General features: G+C 38.7%; 2 protein-coding genes across 3 annotated transcripts; one reads left to right on the top strand and one right to left on the bottom strand.

Annotated features, from left to right (window-relative positions):
• Nucleotides 1-35: 35 nt before the first annotated feature.
• mmp25b (matrix metallopeptidase 25b) lies at nt 36-19,637 on the top strand. Of its 2 annotated transcripts, XM_069691607.1 has the most exons (16): nt 36-141; nt 377-571; nt 2,321-2,403; nt 2,546-2,702; nt 3,110-3,183; nt 5,219-5,351; nt 10,635-10,729; nt 12,366-12,498; nt 12,627-12,771; nt 14,969-15,273; nt 15,451-15,630; nt 16,282-16,366; nt 16,655-16,737; nt 16,891-17,043; nt 17,648-17,941; nt 18,699-19,637. In XM_069691607.1, exons 1-16 carry the CDS (start codon nt 36-38, stop codon nt 18,971-18,973), a joined length of 2,496 nt encoding a protein of 831 aa, XP_069547708.1. In that variant the 3' UTR covers nt 18,974-19,637. The 2 variants fall into 2 exon arrangements, with proteins under 2 accessions (XP_069547708.1, XP_069547707.1); XM_069691606.1 differs by lacking the exons at nt 10,635-10,729; nt 12,366-12,498; nt 12,627-12,771; ... (5 more) ...; nt 17,648-17,941; nt 18,699-19,637 and adding an exon at nt 5,493-6,001.
• A 1,133-nt stretch (nt 19,638-20,770) lies between these two features.
• ca15b (carbonic anhydrase XVb) lies at nt 20,771-24,243 on the bottom strand. Its single transcript, XM_069691596.1, has 10 exons — nt 24,157-24,243; nt 23,795-23,884; nt 23,250-23,325; nt 23,090-23,116; nt 22,816-22,986; nt 22,430-22,578; nt 22,249-22,344; nt 21,955-22,033; nt 21,700-21,863; nt 20,771-21,580 (listed from the first exon to the last, which is right to left on the bottom strand). The coding sequence occupies exons 3-10, from the start codon at nt 23,323-23,325 to the stop codon at nt 21,395-21,397; spliced, it is 948 nt and encodes a 315-aa protein (XP_069547697.1). The 5' UTR covers nt 23,795-23,884; nt 24,157-24,243; the 3' UTR covers nt 20,771-21,394.
• Nucleotides 24,244-24,445: the final 202 nt, after the last annotated feature.

Below are 24,445 nucleotides of genomic sequence, written 5' to 3'. Positions count from 1 at the left end.
TTATTTCTCTTCATGGTGGTTTGGACACTCGTAGTATGTATGAGAAGTTAACCATGCTGAACCTGCAGAGCGGCTCAAACTGGAGTGGGCCTAACAACTGGTACCATGATCCAACCGGCGTTCAGACACAACACAGCACAGGTGAGGGGACATTTTTCCAACACAATACTCACACATCACCGGGTAAATGTCACCAAATTTAAACCGCATGTAAATTAAAAGTAGCTCGGCACTTGTGGCTGTCTAACCGACCGTCGGTTCCCTGAAAGCATGAAGCTCACATTCTGTCGTCTTAAAGTGCGACGCTCCGTTGTAGGAATTTTCTTGGCACACACGCACGCACAAACATCTCTTTTGTCACCTTTCTCGCTGCCAGTGTCTGAGGGCTGTCTGCTGGACACGGAGGGCAGCATGGGGGGAGAGGCAGGGGGAGGAGGAGCGGGCCGAGGAGGAGGAGTCCCTGTGGAGCGGGACGAGGGCGAGGAGTCTCAGCTGAGGCTGCAGCTCAAGAGGAAGCTGCAGAGAAACAGGACCAGCTTCACACAGGAGCAGATCGAGGCTCTGGAGAAAGGTCAGGCCATGCAAGCACGCACACTGCTCTCCTTGCTCTTCAGCCAATGGCTGCCCTCCATGGGCGCAAGCCAGACCAGAGAGTGTGTCATGACGCAGCTTGTCCTGCTGCTTTTTTTCCCCCTGCCAACACCTTTGTCATTGGATTATAGTCTTTACACCTTGTTTACAGGTTGTTGTGTTTTTTTGGTCAAATTACAGGAAGCATAAACATGACAAATTACAAATAAAACCAAGTTTTGTGTAATTTGGCAGGATATAATCCCTGCAAAGGAGAGTAAAGCGTTGCTATGATCACTTCCAGATGCAAATTACCCACAATCTTAACTCCACAAATATTCCCGATCGGCTCCAAAAGGCCTATGGCAACGAGTACAGCAGAGTTTTGATAATGCATCATTACTGTGGTTGTATTATGCACTGAGATGTGGCCCTCGTAGCATGATATCCACCGAAAGGGATCAGAAAGCCACCCTTGACTGGATATGGCTGCAGAAGGCCCTTGAGCTAAATAAGGACGCAATGTCCACTGTGCAGCCGAGTGGAAATGTATCACTGTGGTCACTCTGTGCAAATGACATTAATGAGGTACACTGACCTCAGTGCACAGCCAAGGCACAATAACAATCATGTGTTGACACAGACGCCAATTATAACCAAGCCAATTATAACAATTTTCAAGACAGACTTAATTTAGAGAGCCTTCATTATCTTTGTGAAATAAGTATTTATTAATCATGCGTTACCAGTCTGAATATATTTATATGTTAAAAATACATAATTACCAACCCTGCAGCCTTTTCAGATGCAACCAGCCTAAAAAAAACATTAATTGATTTATTTGGTTTGGTTTCTCTGTTGACATTTTATCGACATGCTAAACTAATGTTAAGCATCACAAGCGCAGACAGTTCAATCTATAAAAGATGTCTACATTACAAGACCCGAAATTTCAGAGTTCATCAGGATGACTCAGTCTGTCACTTTAGAGGGTGAGGCGTACTCTCGTTTCGACTTGTCAACAACAAAAATGTCAGCAGTTTGTCAACTATAAATTAACTGCCACGAAGAGGAATGATACTCTGAAACAGAAAGTCTCAATGAAATGAACTCGCTGTTGTTCAAACTACTTCAGATGAAGGAATGAACTCGTATCAAGCCATTGTGTCTGTTATCTACTTAACAGTCAATCTGTACATAATCCTGATAAAACACGGGACACAATACCAGTTTTACATACTTAGAATTCAAAAACAACAATAGATGACAAAATAAAAACCTGTGATGATTTTATTTCAGTTTAGCTTTAATCTGCCATCTTTGAAATAAAGTGCTTAGGCAGCTTCTCAACTTGAATCCTTTCATTTGAACTTTCTGCGTGCTCCATGAGGATAAATAATTTATACAAAGTGCAACAGATAAATATTTCAAATATGGTTGTAAGGATACAGCTCAGCTTCCTGGATTTATACGTTTCATGGAAAGATAATTAGTGATGCTGAAACAGTAATTACCCAATATGCAGGTCAACATCTGACAAAATGAGTCGACAAAAAGTAATTTCTGATCATTTCTTTGCAAAGCTTGAATTTTTTTCTTTTCCCATAAAAAAAAAGAGACGCACAGAGGAATCCAAAATATGTGAACCCCCACGCAGCAAGGGCGATGAGGCAAGCTGCTCTCCTGTAGTCCTGTCATCCTCGATTAAGACTCACATTGTGTGTTTGACATTAGTTAATATCTTCCACAGAGTTTGAAAGGACACATTATCCAGATGTTTTTGCGAGGGAGAGATTGGCAAACAAGATCGATCTACCTGAGGCCAGGATACAGGTGAGAGAATGCTCTCAGTCAACCCTCCAGTCATGTTTCGTTCTTATTTACCCCTGATGTTTGGACAGTAATGGAATGCAGTGTTTGTTTTCTGACATACATTAACACGTAAACAAGCCCGACGGGACTCTTTTATTGACAGGTGTGGTTTTCAAACCGAAGAGCCAAGTGGAGGAGGGAAGAGAAGCTGCGCAATCAAAGGAGGTCAGGCGGTGTGACATCCTGTTCACAGAGCCAAGCCCCACTGAGCACTTCCTTCAACACATCTATCTATCATCAGCAGCACGGCAGCAGTTCAGGTAAACAGCAGGCTGCTGCACTGCTAAATTATGGTTATAACTCTATAATTTCAATATCTGTGTTCATTTGCTTCCTCATACAGCACATCAGTAAAACTAAAAGCATGAGTTTATATTTGATCTCTATGATTTATACATTTGCTCACAGAAATATTTCACTCGTTTATAATTGCAAACCTCAGAACCCGGTCTTGCCATTTACAGGCAGGCAAACCATTAGAATGTCTCCATTAGAGCGCATCTATATTAAAAGATTCCCACTGCGAGATGCTCCCATCACATGCGAGTAAATGTGTGTGTGTGTGTGTGTGTGTGTGTGTGTGTGTGTGTGCGTGCGTACGTGCGTGCGTGCGTGCGTGCGTGCACTCACCGTCTCGCTCTGTCCTGCTCTGTGTGTTTTTCTCCAGGGTCCATGTTGAGTCAGGCTGAGTCGTCCCTGCCGAGCTACAGCTCCCTGTCAGTTTTCTCCTCTGGAGTCCAGGTTGGACATTCATCATTCATCATTCATCAGCACCTTCCAAACGATACCACAGCAAGTCATCATCACAGAGCAGAACCTCTAGAGCCAGAAACCATGATAATGAAAGTAAATATGTAAATAAATGAACACTATGGCTGATAATAATATTTATTTTGACTAACACTTCTAATATTAATAATAAAGGATGAAACAGTAATGCATAATTTATTCTCTTATTATTATTATTATTATTATTATTATCATAGCTTTTAGTAATGCTGCTTTTTGAGTCAAATTAAATTAATTACTGCTTGTGCAATAGATTTATATCATAACTATTGCTACGATAATACTACAAACAATACTAGTAATAACATTACAAATAATAATAGCAACAGCAATTATAATACTTAACAAAAAGGTAACCTAGAAGAAAATGCAAATCTGTGAATTTGCAAATGAGCAGATTTGCAACTATTAGTTGATTAATTGATTAGCTGGTAAATAAAAGAAACTGCTGTGATGATCGACTGAATAATTGTTTTAGTAATTTTTTCAAGCCAAAATGGCAACAGCTTCCTAAATGGCTGCTTTGGCAACAGAAAATACAATATCATATCTTCAAGTTGATGAATTGTTCAGACTGTTGGAATATTAATTAATAATGAATTCCCTATGAATTACCCGCTAATTATAACAACGATCTCCCAAATCTTGACTGTAATAAGCACTTTCATTTGGATATTACTGCCGTGAAAAAGCCTCAGCCATTACTCCACCAGGTTGAAAGGTTTCCTCTAAAGAAAATGAAACAGCTCATTACAATGAAGCTGTGAGTGCCGCCTCTTTGTTTCTTCAGGTTGTTTGTAGGATTTTAGGCATCCAGTCGAGGAAACTGGAGATGCACACTTATTTTTTTAAACTATTTACAGCCATATCTTTATCAGTCAAAGATTATCAAGCAGATCTCTCAACACCTGAAGTGCAGAGCTGTTATATTGTTGATTGAACACGGTGTAGTTAATGTAAGGGATCTGTGGGAGTGAAGGTCTTGACAGACCTTGCCATTTCTTGAAAATGATGAGTCATCAAACCCATTTTAAATCTAGGTGGTTTGCAGTATTCTGCAACGCTCGGAGACATTTTTGACAAAAGCAGCACTTACAAAGTTGCCTAATTAAAAATAAATGTATAAAATCTTGGGTTGTCAGAGTGACAGATATGTTTCCTGAGGTTCTGTTTTTAGAGACAAATACACAATGCTTATCATTCCCACTGCTTTAACATTGTACCCAATGCATATTTCAGAAACATTACTTTTTTTCTGGTTTTACATTAATGGTAAACTATGTGCTCAACCCCCTGCTTCTGTGAAATGTCATGCATGTTACAACTTCAGACCCAATACATCAGAAAAACGTCACCACACTTGCACAGAAAATATTATTCAATACAACATTTCAGGCTTGAAGAAGATCAGAAATTAAGTAGTTTTTCACACGTAATACAAAGAATGTTGCTGCTACTGCTGCGGCGCTACACTTGTACCATACCACGATACTCTAGCACCTCCATGTGGTTAAACTGAAACCGTGCTTTTACGCCTTCAAACTGCTTCACACTACATGGTACAGTATACAGCGCTGGCTATTTATTGAACCCTTGTGTACCCCTTTAAAACATTATACTCAGAAAATCTGCCATAAAAATAATATATATTAATATTATTTTTTATTTTAACACAGGTCATTTTTAACCAATACTAGTCCTGATCATAACCAAATATTTATTCATTTTCAGGATTTTTGCCCTTTAAACCCCAGTTTGTTTACCTAATGTCCAGAATTATTTTCAATATATTAAATGCTAAAAGGATTTTCTTCTGGATTATCACAGTCAGGGATATGTCGGTGATTACCGACAACACTGACGTTGATGCATTACTATTCTTATGCTGGGTCAGATTTAAAAATAATTTCTTAAATGAGATAGTCATGTTTTGTATAGAAACCTAATCAGAATATTTCCTCTCCTCCACTCCTGTGTTCACTTGCAGTCAATTCCTCCCCAGTCGGCCTCGTCCTACTCCTGCATGTTGCCTCCATCTCCCTCTACACCGCGCAGCTTTGACTCCTCGGCGTACTCCTCCCCTCACCTGCAGACTCCGCCCTCAGCCAACTCCAACACAGGTGAGTGTTTATCTAACAGACGTGGAGACACTTGCTTCATGTCTGTTTGTTATTTCTGGCTGCTTACTGAAATATACGGTACATTAGAGTGTAAACTGATTCCCATATTGACTGTTTTTCTTCTCCTTATCTTCCATTCAGGGCTCATATCACCCGGGGTGTCAGTGCCAGTCCAGGTCCCAGGAACTGAGCCGCAGAGCATGAGTCAGAACCTGGGTCAATACTGGGCCAGATTACAGTGAGCAACAGACAATCACTGCCAACCGGCATAACAAAAGAGGAAGACAAAAAAAAGGGGCATGTAAAAAAAAAAAGAAAAAAAAAGGGTCAAGAACATAATATTGGGGACGCAGGTTTTGAGGAAGCACAGGGCTGAGCGATAGAAGGGTCTCGATGGGTTGCAGGCCCCGAAATGCATTAAATGTTTACAAATTCAGCCAAGAGCAGCTTTGGTTGCACTTAACAGTATTCTGGTCATACTGGTATTGTCTTAGTATTATCAGGTTGCAGTGTTTTTTTGGATAGTGTGTTTAATCATAGGGCTGAAGTCAGGATTAGGAATAGAATCAGGATTATAATCAAGCCAAAGTCAGGGTTTGCTGTCTCTACACAGCAGGTTTTAGAAAGTTATTTGATAGTTGAGAATTAGCTATGCACCCTTCAAAGGTTTCACCAAATTCTTGCTCTTACTTTTTTTTTGAGATTTGTGAAAACAAAACAAAATTCAGAAAAAAAGAAAAGAAAAAAACCAACTAACTACACGCCTGCCTAAACCTCAATACACCGTGAGGTGCGGTTGAAAACTTAGAAAATATAAGAGAGGAGAGATTGAGTATTGGACTTTCAAATTTTGTTAAAATTTTGTTGGAATTTTCAAATTTTGTTAGAATTTTCAAATTTTGTAAATGTAAAACCTCTGATTTGAGGTTTAAATAATAAATGGTTCAGAAAGTTATCCTGACATTACTGCTAGCTCTCAGATAAACTGAACTGCACCCCCCACCCCCCAATTTTATTTTGAAAATATGTAAAAAAAAAATTGAAAAAAAATAGGTTTTCAAATATTAAAAGTAAAAATAATATTTTTGCGCCTACATGCTGAGCAGATGAGGGGGTTACAATTTTAATTCTGCCATATAGAAATGGTTCAATGAGTGAGCCAGTGGTACTGAGTAAATGTCAGCAGATGTCAGGTTTATTGTGAAGTGTAACCACAGTTTCTTGTTACTTGAGCAGCTCAATGATATTGTGATAGCTAGCTTGTTCCCTAAGCATAAGCTGTGTGAGACTACTGTGAAGAGTTTAGACTTGCTTATGGCAATCACTTGTACTAAAACAACAAAAAAAAGTACCATAAAAAGTGTAAATCCTGCCTATCCTGCCAGTAACATTACACCGCGACCGCATATTTTTGTACAGACATCTGTGTATGATGAAGATTACAGTGGAATATTGTCAGATGTTATTGGAGGGAAGAATGTAGCACGCTCTGGACTCAAATCATCCTTAAAGCATAAATTTAATTTGTCAGAATAAATTTTCAGGATGTGACACGTCAATATTGGTATCATATAATGTCCAATACTAGACTAATCATACAAATAATATAATATTAAAATATTACAGATTTACAGTATTATAGGTTTTTGAAAAAATAATACAGCAAAGCAATTTCATTTTCTCTCATCATTTAATTAATCAAAACAACAGAATCAATTCCATAACATATTTATCAGTGACACTTACTTGGATTGGCAGGTTTGTTTTTTTTGTTTTTTTGTACATCACTAATGACACATATTTATCAGGTGGTGACAATCAAAAATCATTGCACACCAAACAAGAAGAGGTTGCCTTCATCAAATGCAAAGACTGACAATCAAAGTGAGAGGTGGAGGAGATTAAATGGATAAACTGTGAAATGACTTCAACACTGTCCATACAACAGTAATGACTTTAACAACTGTGCATGACCAAAACAAGCCGCTATAGACAATCAGCTACTTGCAGAAATGAATCAAGTATTGTACAAAAGACGTTACTGTACTTTGCAGAGTTTAAACCTCTGCTCACTTTCCTCTGACTATTGGTTTTGTTGATGCATCTCATATGAAATGTCTTTCAGCTCTTATTTATTTGTCTTTTCACTCGTTCACATAAGTCCTTTGTGTTGTTTATGTTGTTGTCGTGTGTTGTGTTAGTACTGTATAGCTACCAAGAGTCAACCCTTTTGTGAAGGCCTTGGATCCCTTTAATGAAAATAAAACTGTGTGTACCGAATATAAATTCAAACGTCTGCATTTGTGATGTCATATTACATTTTACTCACCATCTGTGTGGTTCAAAATCAAATTAAAAAAAACTAGAATTACTGCCAATCAAGCTGAAGTTTACATCCATATCTGTCCAGACTCAAAATAAATGTAGTGAAGACTTTGAATGAATTTTAATGAATAAAGCTGATTCTGATAGAGCAATTTCCCAGAACCCCAGAACAAACTGTAAGGGTGTGAACATCTTAACTCTTGTGAGCAGTGTTGTTTGTCCTCCCAAAAACATCTTGGGTTTGCTGAATTTATGCCAACATCAAATATTCAGTGAGATAATACAGCCTGATTCTCCACTGTTTCTTATTTGAGAAAATGACAAGTCTTTATTAGTAGGCTGTGACTTCCTGTATCCCTTTCAAATTAAAAGAACTAATTTTGAATTAAACGTCTGCACAGTACAACCATATACTCTTGACCTAATGTTGAACAAATATATTTATAAAGTGAAGATCAGCAATATCTCCAAGTATCTTTTATTCACTGTAGAAATTCTGACTGTAATACTTAATAATTTGCCGGCCGATACACATGGCAACATGTGAGTAAGGGAGTACTGGCATAATCCCATGGCGTACTACATGTTGAGCAGCTAAAAGACTGTTCGTTTTCCATGGGGCAGCAACATGAAGTGGACATGACGGAAACTGGCCAGCTATTATCAGGGCTGCATTTTGTGCTAATGGCATCACTCACTTGGGCCCTGGAGGACAAACAGAAATTAAAGATGGGAGGAGAGGAAGAGGGGGGAGGGGGCCCAGGGAAAGATAACACCAGTGATGCTTTGCAGACAGAATGAAAAAGCAGACTGGCAAACATAATGGGACCCTAAGATGTGAAGTGAGATGCCAAAGCACTCTCGTTTAATGCAGTGTCATCTGTTCCTCTCAAATGTTTTATGTTAAACAACACTGACAAAATGTTGTTTTGTGGAAAACTAAAAAAAACAACCACATTTAATACTTCATTTTCTAAATTTATTTCATTCTGTGTTCATGATGTAGAGCAGGGGTGTCAAACATACAGCCCGGATCCGGCCCGCCAGGGGGTCCAGCTCGGCCCGCCGGATGACTTTGCTAAGTGTGAAAATTACAGAAAGACATAAATTGCATTTCTATGAGAATATGGAGGTTTATGAGTACAAACATTTTGTAATTTTTTTAATCGATCCAGTAATTGCTTCAAAAACAGCGTAAATGTGATGTCTGCTCCGGAGGCAGAAGCGCTCATTGCCACAGGCAGCAGCGCTTGCTGTTAGGGAATCTGCAGAGGAGAGCCCAGGCAGATAAACAGTGGGCTGATATCTGAGTTTTTGGTCTTTATGTTTCTAGTTTATTGTAGAAAGACCTTAAAATAGGGTTTATCATCCAAAAACATTCACCAATGATTTAAACAAAGAGAAATATTGTCGTTATTATGCTATGAATTTAGTGGTCTGGCCCACTTGAGATGAAAGTGGGTAGTATGTGGCCCCTTAACTAAAATGAGTTTGACACCCCTGATGTAGAGAATAAAGAGTCTCAATGTTAAAATGAATTAATGTATTCAATTTGAGATTTTATGCGTGTGGTGTGAGACAAGATAGTTTTAATAAAACTTGATTAAATTTGATTAAACTAACTTAATCTTAAAAAAAAAAAAAAGAAATTCACATTTTCATTTCATGTTTTAAAACATAAAAAAAAATATTTGAATTTACAAAATGTTTTTAGAGTACTACAAAGCACAAGTGATAAATGGTTGTGGAGATGTTTTCGATTTCCAATTGGTAGATAATGTCCAACCTAAACTGGAAAATGGAAGTTAAAGACAAGAATTTTGCATCTGAATTTCAATTATGTCTTGAATTTAGCTTAAATCTGAATTATTTGTTTTCTATATTCATTCCTGAAATACAACCACGCAAAGTTTACTATGTCATTTATAGGATCACAAATACTGTGAAATCATTTTCTCAAACCAAGAAAATATTAGCCAAATTTTTATTTAAAAAAAGCTGCTGTGAGCATGATTTTGTTGAGTAAGAGTAAACATTTCTTACTCTAGGGATTAAGCGTCCTGTGTTAAAGACTCTTTAACTGTAAGCTTATATTATCTTTTTTAGTTGTTGACTGCTTTTGATGGTGACAACCCAACAATCTGATGTGACCAAAGTGACAAAGGGTACTTTGACAAAAACACAAAGGCGGCAGCAGCCCAAAAAGTGTTTAATTGTGATGATAGCAGAAGCCAAAATTACCCAATTGTGGTAAAAGTTCAGGAAGATGGTTTGGGCAGCCTAATAGTGGTTCGGAAAGTTAAGAGGAGACAGCAGGACCGTTTGTGTCTAAGATGTCTAAAGGTTGTGAAAACCAACTTTCTAAATCGGTTACTTTTTATTGATGTTTAATATTAAAGTAATACAATATCACTTATGATATTAAACACAGGTTTTCATGAGCTTTATAAGTGGCAAAAAAGGTGGAGGAGCCAGTTTGTCAAGGAAATTGAGTGTGTCTAAAAGGTAGCTGACATCTAAGCAGGACATTTTACAGCTTAAAACCTTTCTTATCACTTATCAGACAATATTTATAAGCAGAAACCATGTAGTTTGGAAGTCTAAAAGAGTTTAAAATTGAAATATATACTGAAGGTCTTCAGGGCTCTTTAATTTCCCCACCTTCTGCATGCAGTGAGTAAATGTGCACTCACAGCTAGAAAAAATAAAAACTGCAAACCACTTGCTCTACTGTCAGTAAGGCAGAGCAGAGAGAGAGAGAGAGAGACACAGAGTTGACTGATCAATGAGCCCTGCCTAGTCCCAAGAGAGGTTGACGCTCCAGAGGAGAAACAACGGTAAGCTTTGTTTCAGTTTTCCTGAATTTAAGATGGTTTGGAGGAAGCTGCTGCAAATCCAAATGACTGTGTTTCCTTGAAACAATAAGAATCCTGTTAATAACAGGGCGCTTTATCGCAGTGATTGGGATGGAGCTGATTCTTCTGCTGTGCATGATTTTGACCCTGGCGGGCAGCACAACAGCGGTGCCCGACCAGCTCTACAGCCAAGCAGTGGTGAGTAGAAAATACTAAAAACAAAAATGCTTTTATAAGAAGTTTGAAACGTTTGTCTCGCAGTCAACTAGCTGTGTATAGATGTGTAAGATGTGACTGTTATATTTAACTGATATTAATTTTCTAATTTTCTTTTGTAGAAAGAATTCACATTTTCTTTTGTCTCAGTGTGTGATGAAGGGCTAGAGGAGGATTAAAATCACTTTAGAATTTGTTTACGTGCCAGTGAAGCATTTTACGTCCCAGTTATATCAATTTAATGACACACTTAATATATATCCAGTAAGGGTTTGGGGAAAAATCAATACTTACTCACATGTGCTTTTATATTGTAAATGTAAATGTTTGTTGGCAGATGTTAACAAAGTATACACAGGCTTTTCTGTGACCCACGGGATAGTTGTCATATACAGGAAACATATGGTGATGAGGGGGGCTGGTGAATGTAAAACAGCGTGCAGATGACTTGAGGATTAGAACAACATAAAAGAGCTTTTGCTTGTGCAGTTTTTATTGACTTTTTAGGAAAAAGTTGGTTTTAGGGGAATAAAATGACCACAGATGTGATGTTATTTATTTTTTACAATAGTTTTTGCATTGTAGACGTTAACGTAACACTGTAATCAACAAATTAGAAAAAGCTGATCTCAGCTGATTTGGAAATTTATATGCTTCCTGTTAACTGTTAGTTCTTTGAAATAACAAAGAAAAATTACACAATTTTACATTTGCATCACTCTTTCATCAGTTTGAGGCAAAAGGATTGTTTCACTTCCTGACTATGAAGAGTTGACATGTTTGGCTTCCATCCTGTTATGTGTTGTTGGTGTCTCCTCATACATACAAATTTAAATGGAGTGAAAACCTCTGTCAGGTAAAATAGTATTATTTCAGATGAATGACAATAAGATACATACAGTACATACACGTATATATAGTATGTTTGTATGAGAACATGTCGATGAAATTAAAAAAAAGCTTAGCTGAAAAAGAAAGCAAAAAAAAAAGACTGTTTTCTGTTGAACTGAAACTTAAACTGCTTAAAGTGAATATCTTTTGCAGTGTAAAAACCACAAAAAGAACCGTTGATGCAACGGGCACACCTTTTCCTTTTAACTGTAACATACAGTTGTGGCAGGGTGGAGTAAAAACAGGAGGAAGAGCACTGGTTTCATAATCACATCTAAGAAATAGATTTCTTTTACAGAAGAAATACTACACCAGATTGATCATCTAATTCCTCCTGCTGTCCTTTTTCTACTAGGTTATTCTGAATAGGTCCTGTGGTATATTTGTCAGTGGTGGTGAGCCTTTACCCCATCGAGCAACGTACTCAACAAGGACGGGTTCATTCAATATTAATGAGAAAAAAAAAGAGGCTGACAATATATACTGAAGGCCTTGTGAGGCACGTCCTGTGTCTGACTACAAACTGATGATTTATAGTCATAAGAGGAGCAGTATACTGTATATACCAAAGTCTAGAAATAGATTTCTGCGGTACTGTTGGTTAACTTTGTTTTTGGGTCTTGTTAATGTGCATTAACCAACAAGAAAATATTTTTTTTCGGGTCCCTGACGTTATCCTTTTGGGAAATCACCACATTTCTTCTAGTTCCTTGTTTCTTTCTGTCAGGACTGGCTGAGTCGGTATGGCTACCTTCCTCCTCCTGACCCACGCACCAGTAAACTGCAGACCAAAGACGGGATTGAGAAAGCTATTCTTGTCATGCAGAGATTTGGGGGAATCCAGGAGACCGGGGTGCTCGGTAACAACCTCCAAACTTACTGTCAAGCCAATGTGTACTTTACGTTTCACAAGTTTGTGCTCACACGATGTCTCAAACCTCCTGTAAACTGCCCTTCTGTTTCAACATGTAATCAAATTCTCTTCCAGATGCTGCAACCCTCAAACTCATATCTACACCACGATGCTCTCTGCCTGATATTGTTGGAAGTGAGGACATACTGAGGAGGAGGAAGAGGAGGAAGAGATATGCCCTGTCAGGCCTTAAGTGGCATAAGACAGACCTCACATGGAGGTGTGTTTCCTGTCATGTTACATTGTGGCTTTAACACTTCCCTCTACATGAATCAGGGATTTTTTTTTATCATCCACTGTTGCTGTAGGGTTTTCCCCAAGAATTACATTATGTCCAATAAGATCTTTTTATAGACTCCCAGTATTATTGTTAATTCTAAAACCACCTGTGATACTGTAAAAGTGGGAGCTATCTTTTTAGACAAAGATTTATCTTTATATCCAGAGCCACATAAACTTATGGACATGTTTTGATTGTTTTGTGTGCCTGCAGTGTTGGAATGTAACTAAGTACATTTCTCAGAGGTACTTTTTACTCCCCTACATTTGTCTGGCAACTTTAGTTATGAGTTACTTTCCAGAATGCAACACTTTCTCTGTCCTGTGTAAACCATATATCTCCAAATTTGAACAGAAATTTTCTCATAAACTCAATGACTAAATGTTTCTGTATGGGTTGAGAAAATTCCTCAATTTAAATAACTTACTAAATACACTATTAGAAACAATTTTTTTTTTTTTTTAAACAGGACTGTGTGTCTCAGCTTGTTGTGGAGGTGAAGTTTAGGACTGTATGGAGAGGTTACGGATAGTGGTGTTCGCCTTGGGGTGTCAGTCAGAACACACAGGACGCTCCGTTCGAGTTAAACACTCTTTACTGTATTGATTTCTCACACAACAGCACTGCAATTTAACCATTAGGTAAGTTGAAGGCTTGGTTTAGACGTGGTGGTTCGTCAGAGACGCACACTCCTCACACCACTTATGAGCTAGAAAGTCCACTCTGTAATCTCCTACTGATGACAAGTTTCTGGCTACTTGAGTAAGCTTTTGAATGCAGGACTTTAACTTGTAGTGGAGTGTTTTTACAGTGTGGCATACTTAAGTAAAATAACTGTATACCACTGTGTGGCTATATACACTTTAAAGATCAGATCACAAAAATATTGACACAATACATGCAAATGATTTAGATCTATTATTTCCACCACGGTGGCTGTGAGCAAGTTCAAGTTTAAACTCCATGTATATTTCATCGTCCAAGCATCATGCAATATAGCAGTATGCATCTGTGGAGAAATTAGACAGACAGATTTTTTATGTCATATTATATTTAGCTCCTACTGACCCATCTATCCCCAGGACTTACCTGGCTGACATTGCCATACGATACAAGATGCTGTGCGTTGTATTGAGTAGATAATCTGCAGACTGTTCCTCCAGGTGAAGAGTAATAATCTTTTTTTTTTTTTTTATCGTTTACATGGTGCATAAATGTCCCCTGTCCAGTTTCTATTAATAAATCAACACACAATTTACAACGCAATGTGCAAACTTAGTGCCACAGCTGTTAAATAAATTTAAAAAAAAATTCCCCTCGGGGATTAATAAAGTAACTACCTAACCTAAAATCATCTTTACCCTTCCGGTGACAAGCACCTGACAACAAGAGACCCTCTTACCTGTGTAGGCTGCCTGAGCTGTCAGTAGAACGCCACCCAATGTACACAGAGAAAAACAATTATACTCTGTTAGTTCTGCAACTTGCTCTTACATAGGATACAATACCTTTTTTTTTTATTGCACAATAAGGCAATTCAAAGTGCTTCACATAAGAGTTAAAAGAGATAAAGATAATAAAATCAATATATAAAAGGACGCTATAAAAAAGACCAACATAATTAAGGTTTAAAAAGGTCAAACAAAATAACACTGGTGTTAACCTTGGGAAGTAAATTTCCTAAATCAAGCATAAAAGCAGTATAGTTTTTATCAAACAGACAGGAATAACTTGTGCATTTGTTGTGGACTTTTTTCAGATGTGAATTAATAGACTTTGGGTGCACTAGTAAAAAATTAACATCACCAGACTGATGTGTATTTATAAAGATTCATGTAAAATAAATTACAGTCTGTGTATCTAGACCCACATGAATATTTTGATTTAGGCAACACAGACAGAATTCTTTCTTTGTTGGTTTTAGTCTATTGATCGGAGTTGTTGGCAATGGGAAAAATATAGAGGGTTACCAGACATATCCATCAACTTTTGGTTAAGGAGGAAAAAATGGAAAATGTTGAAAAACATTTGATGATGCATTATTAAAATGACAAGTAAAATTCAGTGAAAAACAAAACAGTCTTACAGACATTGTACAGTAAAGTCTTCTATTTTGTTCTAATATTCCTGTCGGCAGTGTCCACAGCTACCCGACGCCCTCACTCTCGCCCGGCCTGTCTCACACTTTGGTGGACCAAGTCCTGATTCAAGCCTTCAAAGCCTGGAGTGACGTGGCCCCCTTGAATTTCCGTCAGCTGTCGAGCGACAGCAGCGGGGCCACAGCTGGAGGGGACATCAGAGTGTCTTTTGCCCGCTTGCTCCATGACGACGGGTACCCTTTTGATGGGAGGGGTGGCACCCTGGCCCACGCCTTCTTCCCCGGCAGGGATGAAGTGGCGGGTGACACACACTTTGATGATCATGAGATCTGGAGCTATAGAGGTATTTATTGATTAAAATCATGATAATAAATTATGTGGTAAAGAATGTTCTTAGTTAGTGGGATGTGATAATAGAAGTGGAAAGAGAGACCAGAAACACCCTCAGTGACACAAAAGGCCCAGTTTCCTGTAAGTTTATTATGTGATCCAGTAACACATTTGCTTCACACTTCCTCAGGTGACAGCAGCAGCACAGATTTGTTCACAGTAGCAGTGCACGAGTTTGGCCACGCGCTGGGCCTGTCTCATTCCTCTACTGATCCATCCATCATGAGGCCGTACTACCAGGGTTCCGTAGGAGACGCCAACATGTTTCAGCTGGCCATGGACGACAAGCTGGCCATCCAGCAGCTTTACGGTCAGTTAGCAGTCTCACTAACTAACTCTACCGAGGGATCAAAATGAAGCTCAAACTAATATCTGCTGTGTTAATTACACCAAACATACAAAATGTGTTGACGTTTTGTGTGTTTGTCTGATAAGAAATCTTCACCTCAGTTTAAACATGGAAACAGTGGTGCAAACATAAAGTCCTATAGAAGCTTAGACATATATTTTGGCTGCTGCACCAGATGTTGCAGTCCTTCTATGGCCCAGTATGGATGTGGAATTTATCTCAAAAAGAACATATGAAAAGAGGTAAAGATGAATAAACACCACAACCATGTTAGCAGCTCGATTAGGCTTTGCTTTGGGAATCAATCCAACAGTTCTTAAAAATATTTCAGTCTGGAGACAGATTCAAATTGCCAAATGGTCATGCCAATAGTGAGGATGTACCCTCGTAATTAAGAAACCAAAATTCCCCTCAAACAATTAATCTGGTATGATTGTGTGTAAAGGTGCACCCATGCACAAGAGCTACTGAACTTCTTCCTTTCATGTCCTAAAAAAAGAAACACCTCTGGCTACTGGGAAGAATGTAGGTTGCTTGCACAGTTTTTTTTCCCGTGCTGTCATCAGCTCCTCAACCTCCTCGATGTCGTCTGCTGTCACTATTCTGTTGTAGGTGTGAGGGAGGGTGGGCAACCGGGTGGCGTCGATCCCAACCTCCCACGTCTGCCCAGTCCGCCTCCCCCGAGACCAACACAGCCGTGAGTTTAACCAGAGACAACAATACAACCGACTGCACCTCCATCCAGACAATAAGCACTTGTCGTTTGCTTTTACAAACTATGAATATCACTGCACTCAGTCTAGTCATTAAAAAATGAATGACTGATGAGTAATTGAAGACCAGTGATAACATAAAGACAAAAGCTTTGTGATCGAGCCTTACTGTGTCACTGTTGGGTCTTATTGCACCCTTTAGTGATTGTTTTTCACCAATCTATATCCAGTAAAAGTTTACTGGAGCTTTGATGAAACTTTCCTTCTCCCAGTTTTGATCCGTCTTTCCATGAGCGGTGTCAGGGAGGTTTCGACGCTGTGGCAAATATCAGGGGAGAGGTCTTCTTTTTCAAAGGTAAGAAGAAAACATCAGTTAAGCACAAGATAAAGTTTTCACAGAATAAAAATGTGCTTGAAAATAAATGTATTAATACTCCTTTTTATCATCTTCTGTTTCTAAGTGTATACATAATGTTGGTCTCATGCTTCACTCTCTTTTCTTGGAAAGGTTCAAATTTCTGGAGAACTAAGAGAGACGGGTCTTTAGTGTCCTTAAATCCAGCTCAAATCAAAAACTTCTGGATGGGCCTTCCGCCAGGAACAAACAAGATTGATGCTGTGTATGAGAGGAAGAGTGACAACGGTATCATCTTCTTCATCGGTAAGAAGGAAAATCTTGTGGTTATGTGTGGTTTTGATTAAGATAATTAAGATAAATCAGAATAGGTGTGAAAACTCCTGTCACACATTTTATGTTGGTTTTTTTTAAGATGGATGGATCAAACATTGATTTGAACTTGAGGATGAAGTGACTAGATTTTGGTGGTCACAGGTCAAAAGGTCACTGTGACCTCACCACACATGGTTGTGGCCATAAATCAATGTCTAATTGGATAACATGAAGTAACATTTTATTTCTAAAAGGTCAAAGCTCAACTTCATTGTGACATTATAATGTTGGCTGGCCATAACTCAGGAACTGAAGGGGAAATTTTGATCATATTTCACATTCGTCAGGATTCTGAACTGATGATACTAATCTTTGGTGTCCATCTTGAAACCGTGGTGATCTTCAGTGCAGTCGCATTAAAGATGTGTGTGAGGCATCGACGTTTTAGAATTTGTAGCTTTCCAGCAACACCGACATTTGAAGTACTGTCTACTGATATTGTTACAGCTTGGCTTTTATCCGAATCGGTTTTATTGACCAAGCATGTGAACACATAAAAGGAATTTGTCAAAGTAGCTTTCCTTCATATGTCCAGGATCGCAGTACTGGGTCTTCAAGGACACAGTAGCCATGAACGGGTACCCTCGGCCCCTCTCTGAATGGGGCATGAGGACAAAGATGGGAGTGGTGGTGGACAGGGTGGATGCAGCCTTCATCTGGGCCCATAATGGCAAGACCTACCTGTTCAGTGGAGGAGAGTTTTGGAGGTTTGATGAAAGCCAAAAGGGTCAACAGATGCCCAGGCAGCCAGATCCGGGCTACCCAAGAGTCAACAGCCGGTGGGGAGGAATGCCGCCTCACATGGATGATGTCATCAGCTGGGGAGAAGGTAACATTGTGTTCAGACACATACATATTCAATGAGTTTATGACACTAGCTCTAGATAAATAAAGAAAACCTGAGAGAAGGTTATTCTAGGATGATGATATTTCAGCTTGCACACACTCTCTGCTGAAAGAATGAAGTGGAGTCAAGGCAATGGAAGAGAGCTGATCAAAGTCAAGATAAAGAGGTCAAGCGGCGACCCAATAGTTGAGTTGCTAGACCGAACTACCTGTTGCATGACATTCCCCCGCTCACTTTTTCCGTCTCTATGAAATAAAGGCTCACAATGCCTAAAAATAAATGTTAAAATAAGAATGTTAGAGGGGGTCGACAAACGTTCCACACTGGAAGTTTAAAGGTATTTTGTCTTAAACCAAAGAACTTAGCAAATTTAAACTTCGACCAGATGATGGGGTCAAATGGAAAAAGAGGAGATCATCAAAATTATACCAGTTAATCTAGAAGTGGTCATGAATATGTGTACCAAATTTCATAGCAAACTGTCACATCGTTGTTGAGATATTTGACTCAAAACTACAAAATGTCAGGCTCAAAATAGCACGAGAAGTCAAAATTTTATATAAACTGATCAGATGTTCTGAATAATAATTCCCTGAGAAATGTAACAAAGTTAAAGTACAAAAAAATATTAATATTGCTGTTTTTCTTTAACATCTCCAAATAGGTTAATGTTTGAATAATTGTTTGATAAAAAGAACAAGGGGATAAAAGTTACACTGCTGCTGCTGTTGTTCTTTAGGAGATGCCTACTTCTTCAAGGACAACTTCTACTGGGTGCTTATGAAAGGAGGCCTGAACCAAGAGATTGTCACTCCTAAATCCACCGCAGTGGACTGGCTCAGATGTCCAGCTCCTCCTTCAACCTCCAATCCAGCAAATCCTCGAATCCCAAATGAATGTGTCTGTGACTTAAAGGGCTTGTCTTCACCGCTGAGAAGCAGCTGGCTCCTCCTGATCTCTGTTATACTGGTAATCAATGAGTTTATGAGAAACCTGAGTTTAGAGTTGGTTTGATGCGTGTTTTAAAACTGAGTGGCTGTTTTTGTACTATTTACTTTCCTCATTCGACTGGAGGGTAACAGACACTCTTTACATCATTATATACCCAGAGCATTAAAACCCACACACTGGTTTCACATTACATTCTACTCTCATAGAAAGCCTGTGTTAGATATTCCACCTCAAGATTTAACATAATAGACCTATGTTTCTGTAAATACTTTGCTTTATCAGAACATATTGCTGACCCATTAAAATAGTCGCGTTCGCATCGTCTCTCCCTCCTGCTATTAAGTTTCACATGTTAATTTTTCTAGATTCAGTATTGGATTACATGGAGTTTGTATAGGTGAATGCATGGAAATCCAACACCATAATCCAACACACTGGTTACTCCCTCATAATGAGGTCTTGTGCAACCACCTTTTGTTTGGATGAAAAAAAGGCAACACAACCAACTGAAAGGGTCAACTTCTTTATCGCGGCAAATTTTTTACAATTAGATATTTTTGAATTTGCTTAAATATATACAGAACAGACAGAGACAGTTTAGGAGATTTGATCAAACTGTAAGGCTTTTCTCTGGTAGGCCAGTTGTAGTAACTTTAAGATGTATAGTATGTTATACTGTGGCTGTCAGTATGCAAGAAATCTACTAATGTGACCATTTTAAAATGAGTGTTAGAAAATATAATAAAATTTTTGATTTACTGTTCGTTGTTCTCGTTTTCCCTAACCACAACTGTCAAACTTCTTTTAAAAAGTTTGTGTCTCGATCTCACCACCTTCAAGCTGAAGCCATTTTTTTCTATGCATTTATCTCATGGCGCATATCCAAGATAACCTGACGCCCCCACATGGTTCATTTGATTCTGTCACAATCTTGTGATCTCAAGACTCCAGCTGCCTTTCAAGGCAACATCCAAAACTCAGATAGTAAATTTTTACAAAAGAATAAATAGTGATCATTCTCCAGTGACAGTCCCCTATGAGCTGGCCAGAGATCACCAAGTGATAGGTTTATTAGGAAAGCCCCTCCCTCTTGGCCTGACATACTTACCTCAAAGTCATTGAATCCAGGTAATAAAGAAGTCACACATAATGGAAGAAAAGCAAAATGATAAGAAGGTCTGTTGTTTAACCTGACCAACTGGGGTTTACAGTTTATCAGTCTTGGTTCACATTTTTGTTCCAACTCATCTGAAGCAGCATGAAATGAGAAGAATCAGCTCTGATTTACAGAAAGAAACTCTGGTCAGCTCTGGTTCTGAAAGTTATGCCTAAATTAAAATGTTAAAATAAAAGGAGTTTCTTGCTTTAACTGCAGTTACTTCCATTTTAACTTCACACCTCCATGAAAAATTGGCCATGGTTACTTCAAAGACCTTTGTTTCTTTTTAGGTCCAAATATTTCATCAACAATACATTGAGTTAACCATTAAATATTTTTTTTCAAAGGAAATTCCCGTTCTTTATGTATGTGCAAGTTTACACAGGAGTGTTTATTCTGCAGTTTAAGTAAGCTGTGAATGACGCAGGTCTCTTGTTACTGGTTAAAAGCACAGTGAGGAACTGACAAATTGCATCGTCACTGACTCCAATTATAAAGCAGAGTGGGAATAAAATGGAGACCTCTGAAATAAAGTACATCCATTTGAGTCACCTAATGGTTTGTGACCGACAAGCAAAAATATCTTTCCTTAAATCAAGAATTACAATAAGGATTCAATTTGATGCCGTTCATCATTACAAAGTTATCATAATCTTCCAATATCATTTTAAAAGTACAACACTAAGTTCATAGAAACATGATTGTCATCAAATAATTTTAATGGAGGAAACATTTAATAGGATCAGGAGGCCAAAGTTGTTACATGTGCAACATAATTTTTTTAAAGTGATAAATGCAGTGTACAGCAAAGCGATAAATAATGGTGTTCATTCGATTAAGCGTCACCTGAATCCTTCATTACACCAGCTGAAAAGATGCAGCACGGGTTTCATGTTGAGTGTGCAGCTTGACAATACATTTCAACTGTAACAGTATCTACACTGATGAGGACAAAAACATAGTGCAAGTACATTCCTTACTCAGACACCTGGCTGTAGCTTTGGCAGCTCAAAAAAATATTTGTTTGTGTCTGAATTGCTCATACAAAATGTTGGATTTGTGTGCATCATGTTTTAATGTAAACTTAGTATGCAAGGGGTGAATACATGCATACAACCAATTAAAATCTGGTTGTGAATATGTGATTTGTTGAAGCTAGTCATAACCCTGAAGAGACATCAGGGATATTCACATTAGAAAAGGAGGCAGCCATCACCATAATTGTTTTGTTTTTAACCATTTCATGTTAATTTTGTTAATATAAGGCGCTACATTGCGTGTTAATGACATGTCACATCTTCAGCTTTGGGGCTGGTTTTACATCCTTAATTCCTCCCGAGTGCAAAGCTGAGGGTCATCAGAACCAGAGTGTAGCAGGTTTCTGTGGCAGAGCTAGAGCTGGCAGCCTGTGTTGTGACTCTTTGTGCTCGCTGGACATTTCTGTAGACATTGGTCATTAAAGGTGATGATGAGCTGTTGGAGATGTATAGTGTTGTGCTGAACAAGTCGATCTGGAGAGGAGATATTCAGGCAGTTAGCTACAGGATGCATTGGAAGAGCATTTGTGCAGGTCATTGTACTTAACAAAAAAAACCAAAAAAACCAAAGGAGCCACACAAGACAAACTCACCAGATCTTTGCTGACTCTGATGGGCTCCTTGAACACAGTCCAAACCACAGCCTCATTACAAGTAGGGGTAGTCAAAGAGCCAAGGTAGCGGTAATACTTGGTACGATCCACACTGCCCAGGATGTCATCCAGTGAAATCCCAGAAGCAATGTTAACCTTATTACCTGAGGACAGAAACACGACCTTTGAAGACACTGTTGCTGTCCCACTTTTATTCAACAGATAACATTTTCCACAAAAAAGAAAACCTCTTACCATTGAATGTGATGTCGGACAAGTAGGAAGTCAAAGTGCGCCAACTGTCAGGTTTCCCAGTTTCATTACCTGGCATCACCTGAAATAAATCAATGTTTAATCAAGTTGTATTTTTCCAGCTAAGGAGAGAAAACAGTGACAAGTGAAACTGCAGTCAGAGACAGTAAAGATTGCATGGAACTTTTAACAAAAACAATGTGAAGAAATGTGAAGGACTTCTTGAAAAAAACTCTAAACTAAGAAGTGGTCGATACATTTAGTAACAAAGTCTGACTTGTATGCATCTTTTCTCACCTCAATGAAGAAACCGAGAGCAGCGAGTCCTGTGGAGTTTTCAACGGCTAGAGTCGTGTTGCCATTAAAGGATGACTGGCTGTTTACGATGTGCAACTGGGGGAATGAAGTACAGCAGAATATTTCAATATGAAGAGATCTCAACTGATACATCAACAAGATACAATAATTGGGTGTGTACCTCCATGGGATATTGCTTGCCATTCACAGTGTGTTCAGAGCCGGGAACTGAGGAACCATTGCCCCAGTGCAAGTGGAACTGCAGGCTGTCATAGGCCCCCGACAGGCCTCCTCCAGAAATTTGAACACCATTTTTTAAGAGCACTTTAACTGGAAGAGGGTTTAAAAAAAAAAAAACACACACAAAAAAAAACAGGATAAACGATTGAATTATAACAGATGAGAAAAGAAAATCCCATTTGCCGGGTGTCATCAGTGCTGTTGCTTGTATGAGAAAAGATGACACGATAATTGCAGTATAATACCTTCTACATCTATTTCTGTTACCGCGCCTGTATGTGATCCTGCTTGTCGGCACTGATGACAATAGCCTCAAGGCTCCCTCACCTGTCTTGCCAGTGTTTTCGATCTTGTCCATGACGAACTTGTTGTCGTACTCCGTGAAACTGAATGCACCCAGCACCGAGTCCACTTCGGCAGATGCTGAGACGATGTCGATGGGCGACTGTCGGCTGCCATTGCAATATTTCGAAACAATTGTTGGCCAAGTGGTATCATCTATGACAGAAATCAGACTTTAGAGTTGCTGGAGAGTTGCAACGGCCAAAATGATACGATCGGCTGGTGTTGCGGTTATTTTACGCATGAATGGATTACTTACTGCAGTCCGGCTTGTGATAACACCAGGCTGGGAGAGGAAAATAGAATTAAGAGCCTCACTTATTTATCAAACAATCGAAACAGAAATGCTGCAGGCCTCTTAAGAGTCGAAATAATTTCAAAATGTCTCAGGGGACAAAATGTTACAATTAAATACACACCGACTGATCCCGAAGCACAGTGAGCGGTGGGGACGAGGACACACACAGCAAGTGCAGCTATTACGAGCCTTTCCATCTAAAATATACAAAAACGTATTTACAGTGTTTATAACCCGAAAAAACAAACAACAACCACAATAAAGAAATCAATCTTACTTAATCCGCTAAAAGAAAATACACATTTATGCAAATAAAATTGTCTATCTGAATAAGAGAGAAAGCCACTAATTTAGCCTTCGTTTTTCCTAATATAGCCTATTTTAAGTGAATGTTAATTTGGCACAGGGCAAATGGTAACAATTTGCCACTTATCTGGGCAATAAACCCTAGGTTTTCAACTATATATAAAAAAAATAAAAATAAATAAATATATATATATATATATATTAACAACTTCATGCAAATTTTTAAATGCTACAGCCAACTGTTTAGAAGACAAGACTCCTTCAAATCACGAATAAAAAAAAAGAAGCCCGTTTCCGACAATTGCAGGTTTGTTTGAAGCATCTGAATCCAGTTGACTTGAGCAGCATTGAGCGTCTTACCTTTGATGCACCTGTTCTTCCTCCTCTGTGTCTGCTAACAGCTGTTGAGCCTCATTCTCCCTCTTTATATCCACGCAGCCCATCCAGCAGCTGAAAGAAAACCGCCTTCGTTTGACAATTGGGCAGACCTGAACTATTGTGGAGCTGATTATAACAAGAGATTTTCAGATTGTTTGTCCATAGGGGCATTTTTTTTTTTTTTTTAATTAGTTATTGGTTAAAACTGTGCAAAACGATTGACATGAGATAGATAGTAAACCAGGGTGGTGGGAAAGCTGGGAGAAACTCGCAGAAAACGTCCAACCCGTTGAAGCAGAGTTTCTGCAGTTCAGGGCAGTGGAGCGCTTGTGGTACACTCTAACCCTTAAGCCATAAAACTTTTATTTTCTTTAAAAACCAGTCCCACTGGCTGCCTCATTGCACATTAAGATGTCATTCTTTCTTCCACCATCTACTGGTTGCCTACTTTAGCATAACTATCAAAGTAGGCTACTGCACGTGAAACAGCCTCACCTAGGCATGTTGAGGTTATTTATAAGTTCTTCCTCAATGGAAAAAAAACAAACAAGAAAGAAAAGAAGAGCAGATTTTATGATACTGGCACCATAAACACGATAATTTTCTCAACGTCAGAAGCTGCTGTGAAATAGA

Source organism: Brachyistius frenatus, unplaced genomic scaffold, assembly GCF_029030835.1.
Source record: "Brachyistius frenatus isolate BFR_SWC_R1_liver_20210118 unplaced genomic scaffold, ASM2903083v1 Contig_11, whole genome shotgun sequence".
Lineage (NCBI taxonomy): Eukaryota > Metazoa > Chordata > Actinopteri > Embiotocidae > Brachyistius > Brachyistius frenatus.
Note: the sequence above shows the minus strand (reverse complement) of the source record. Positions and strands in the feature narration are given on the sequence as shown.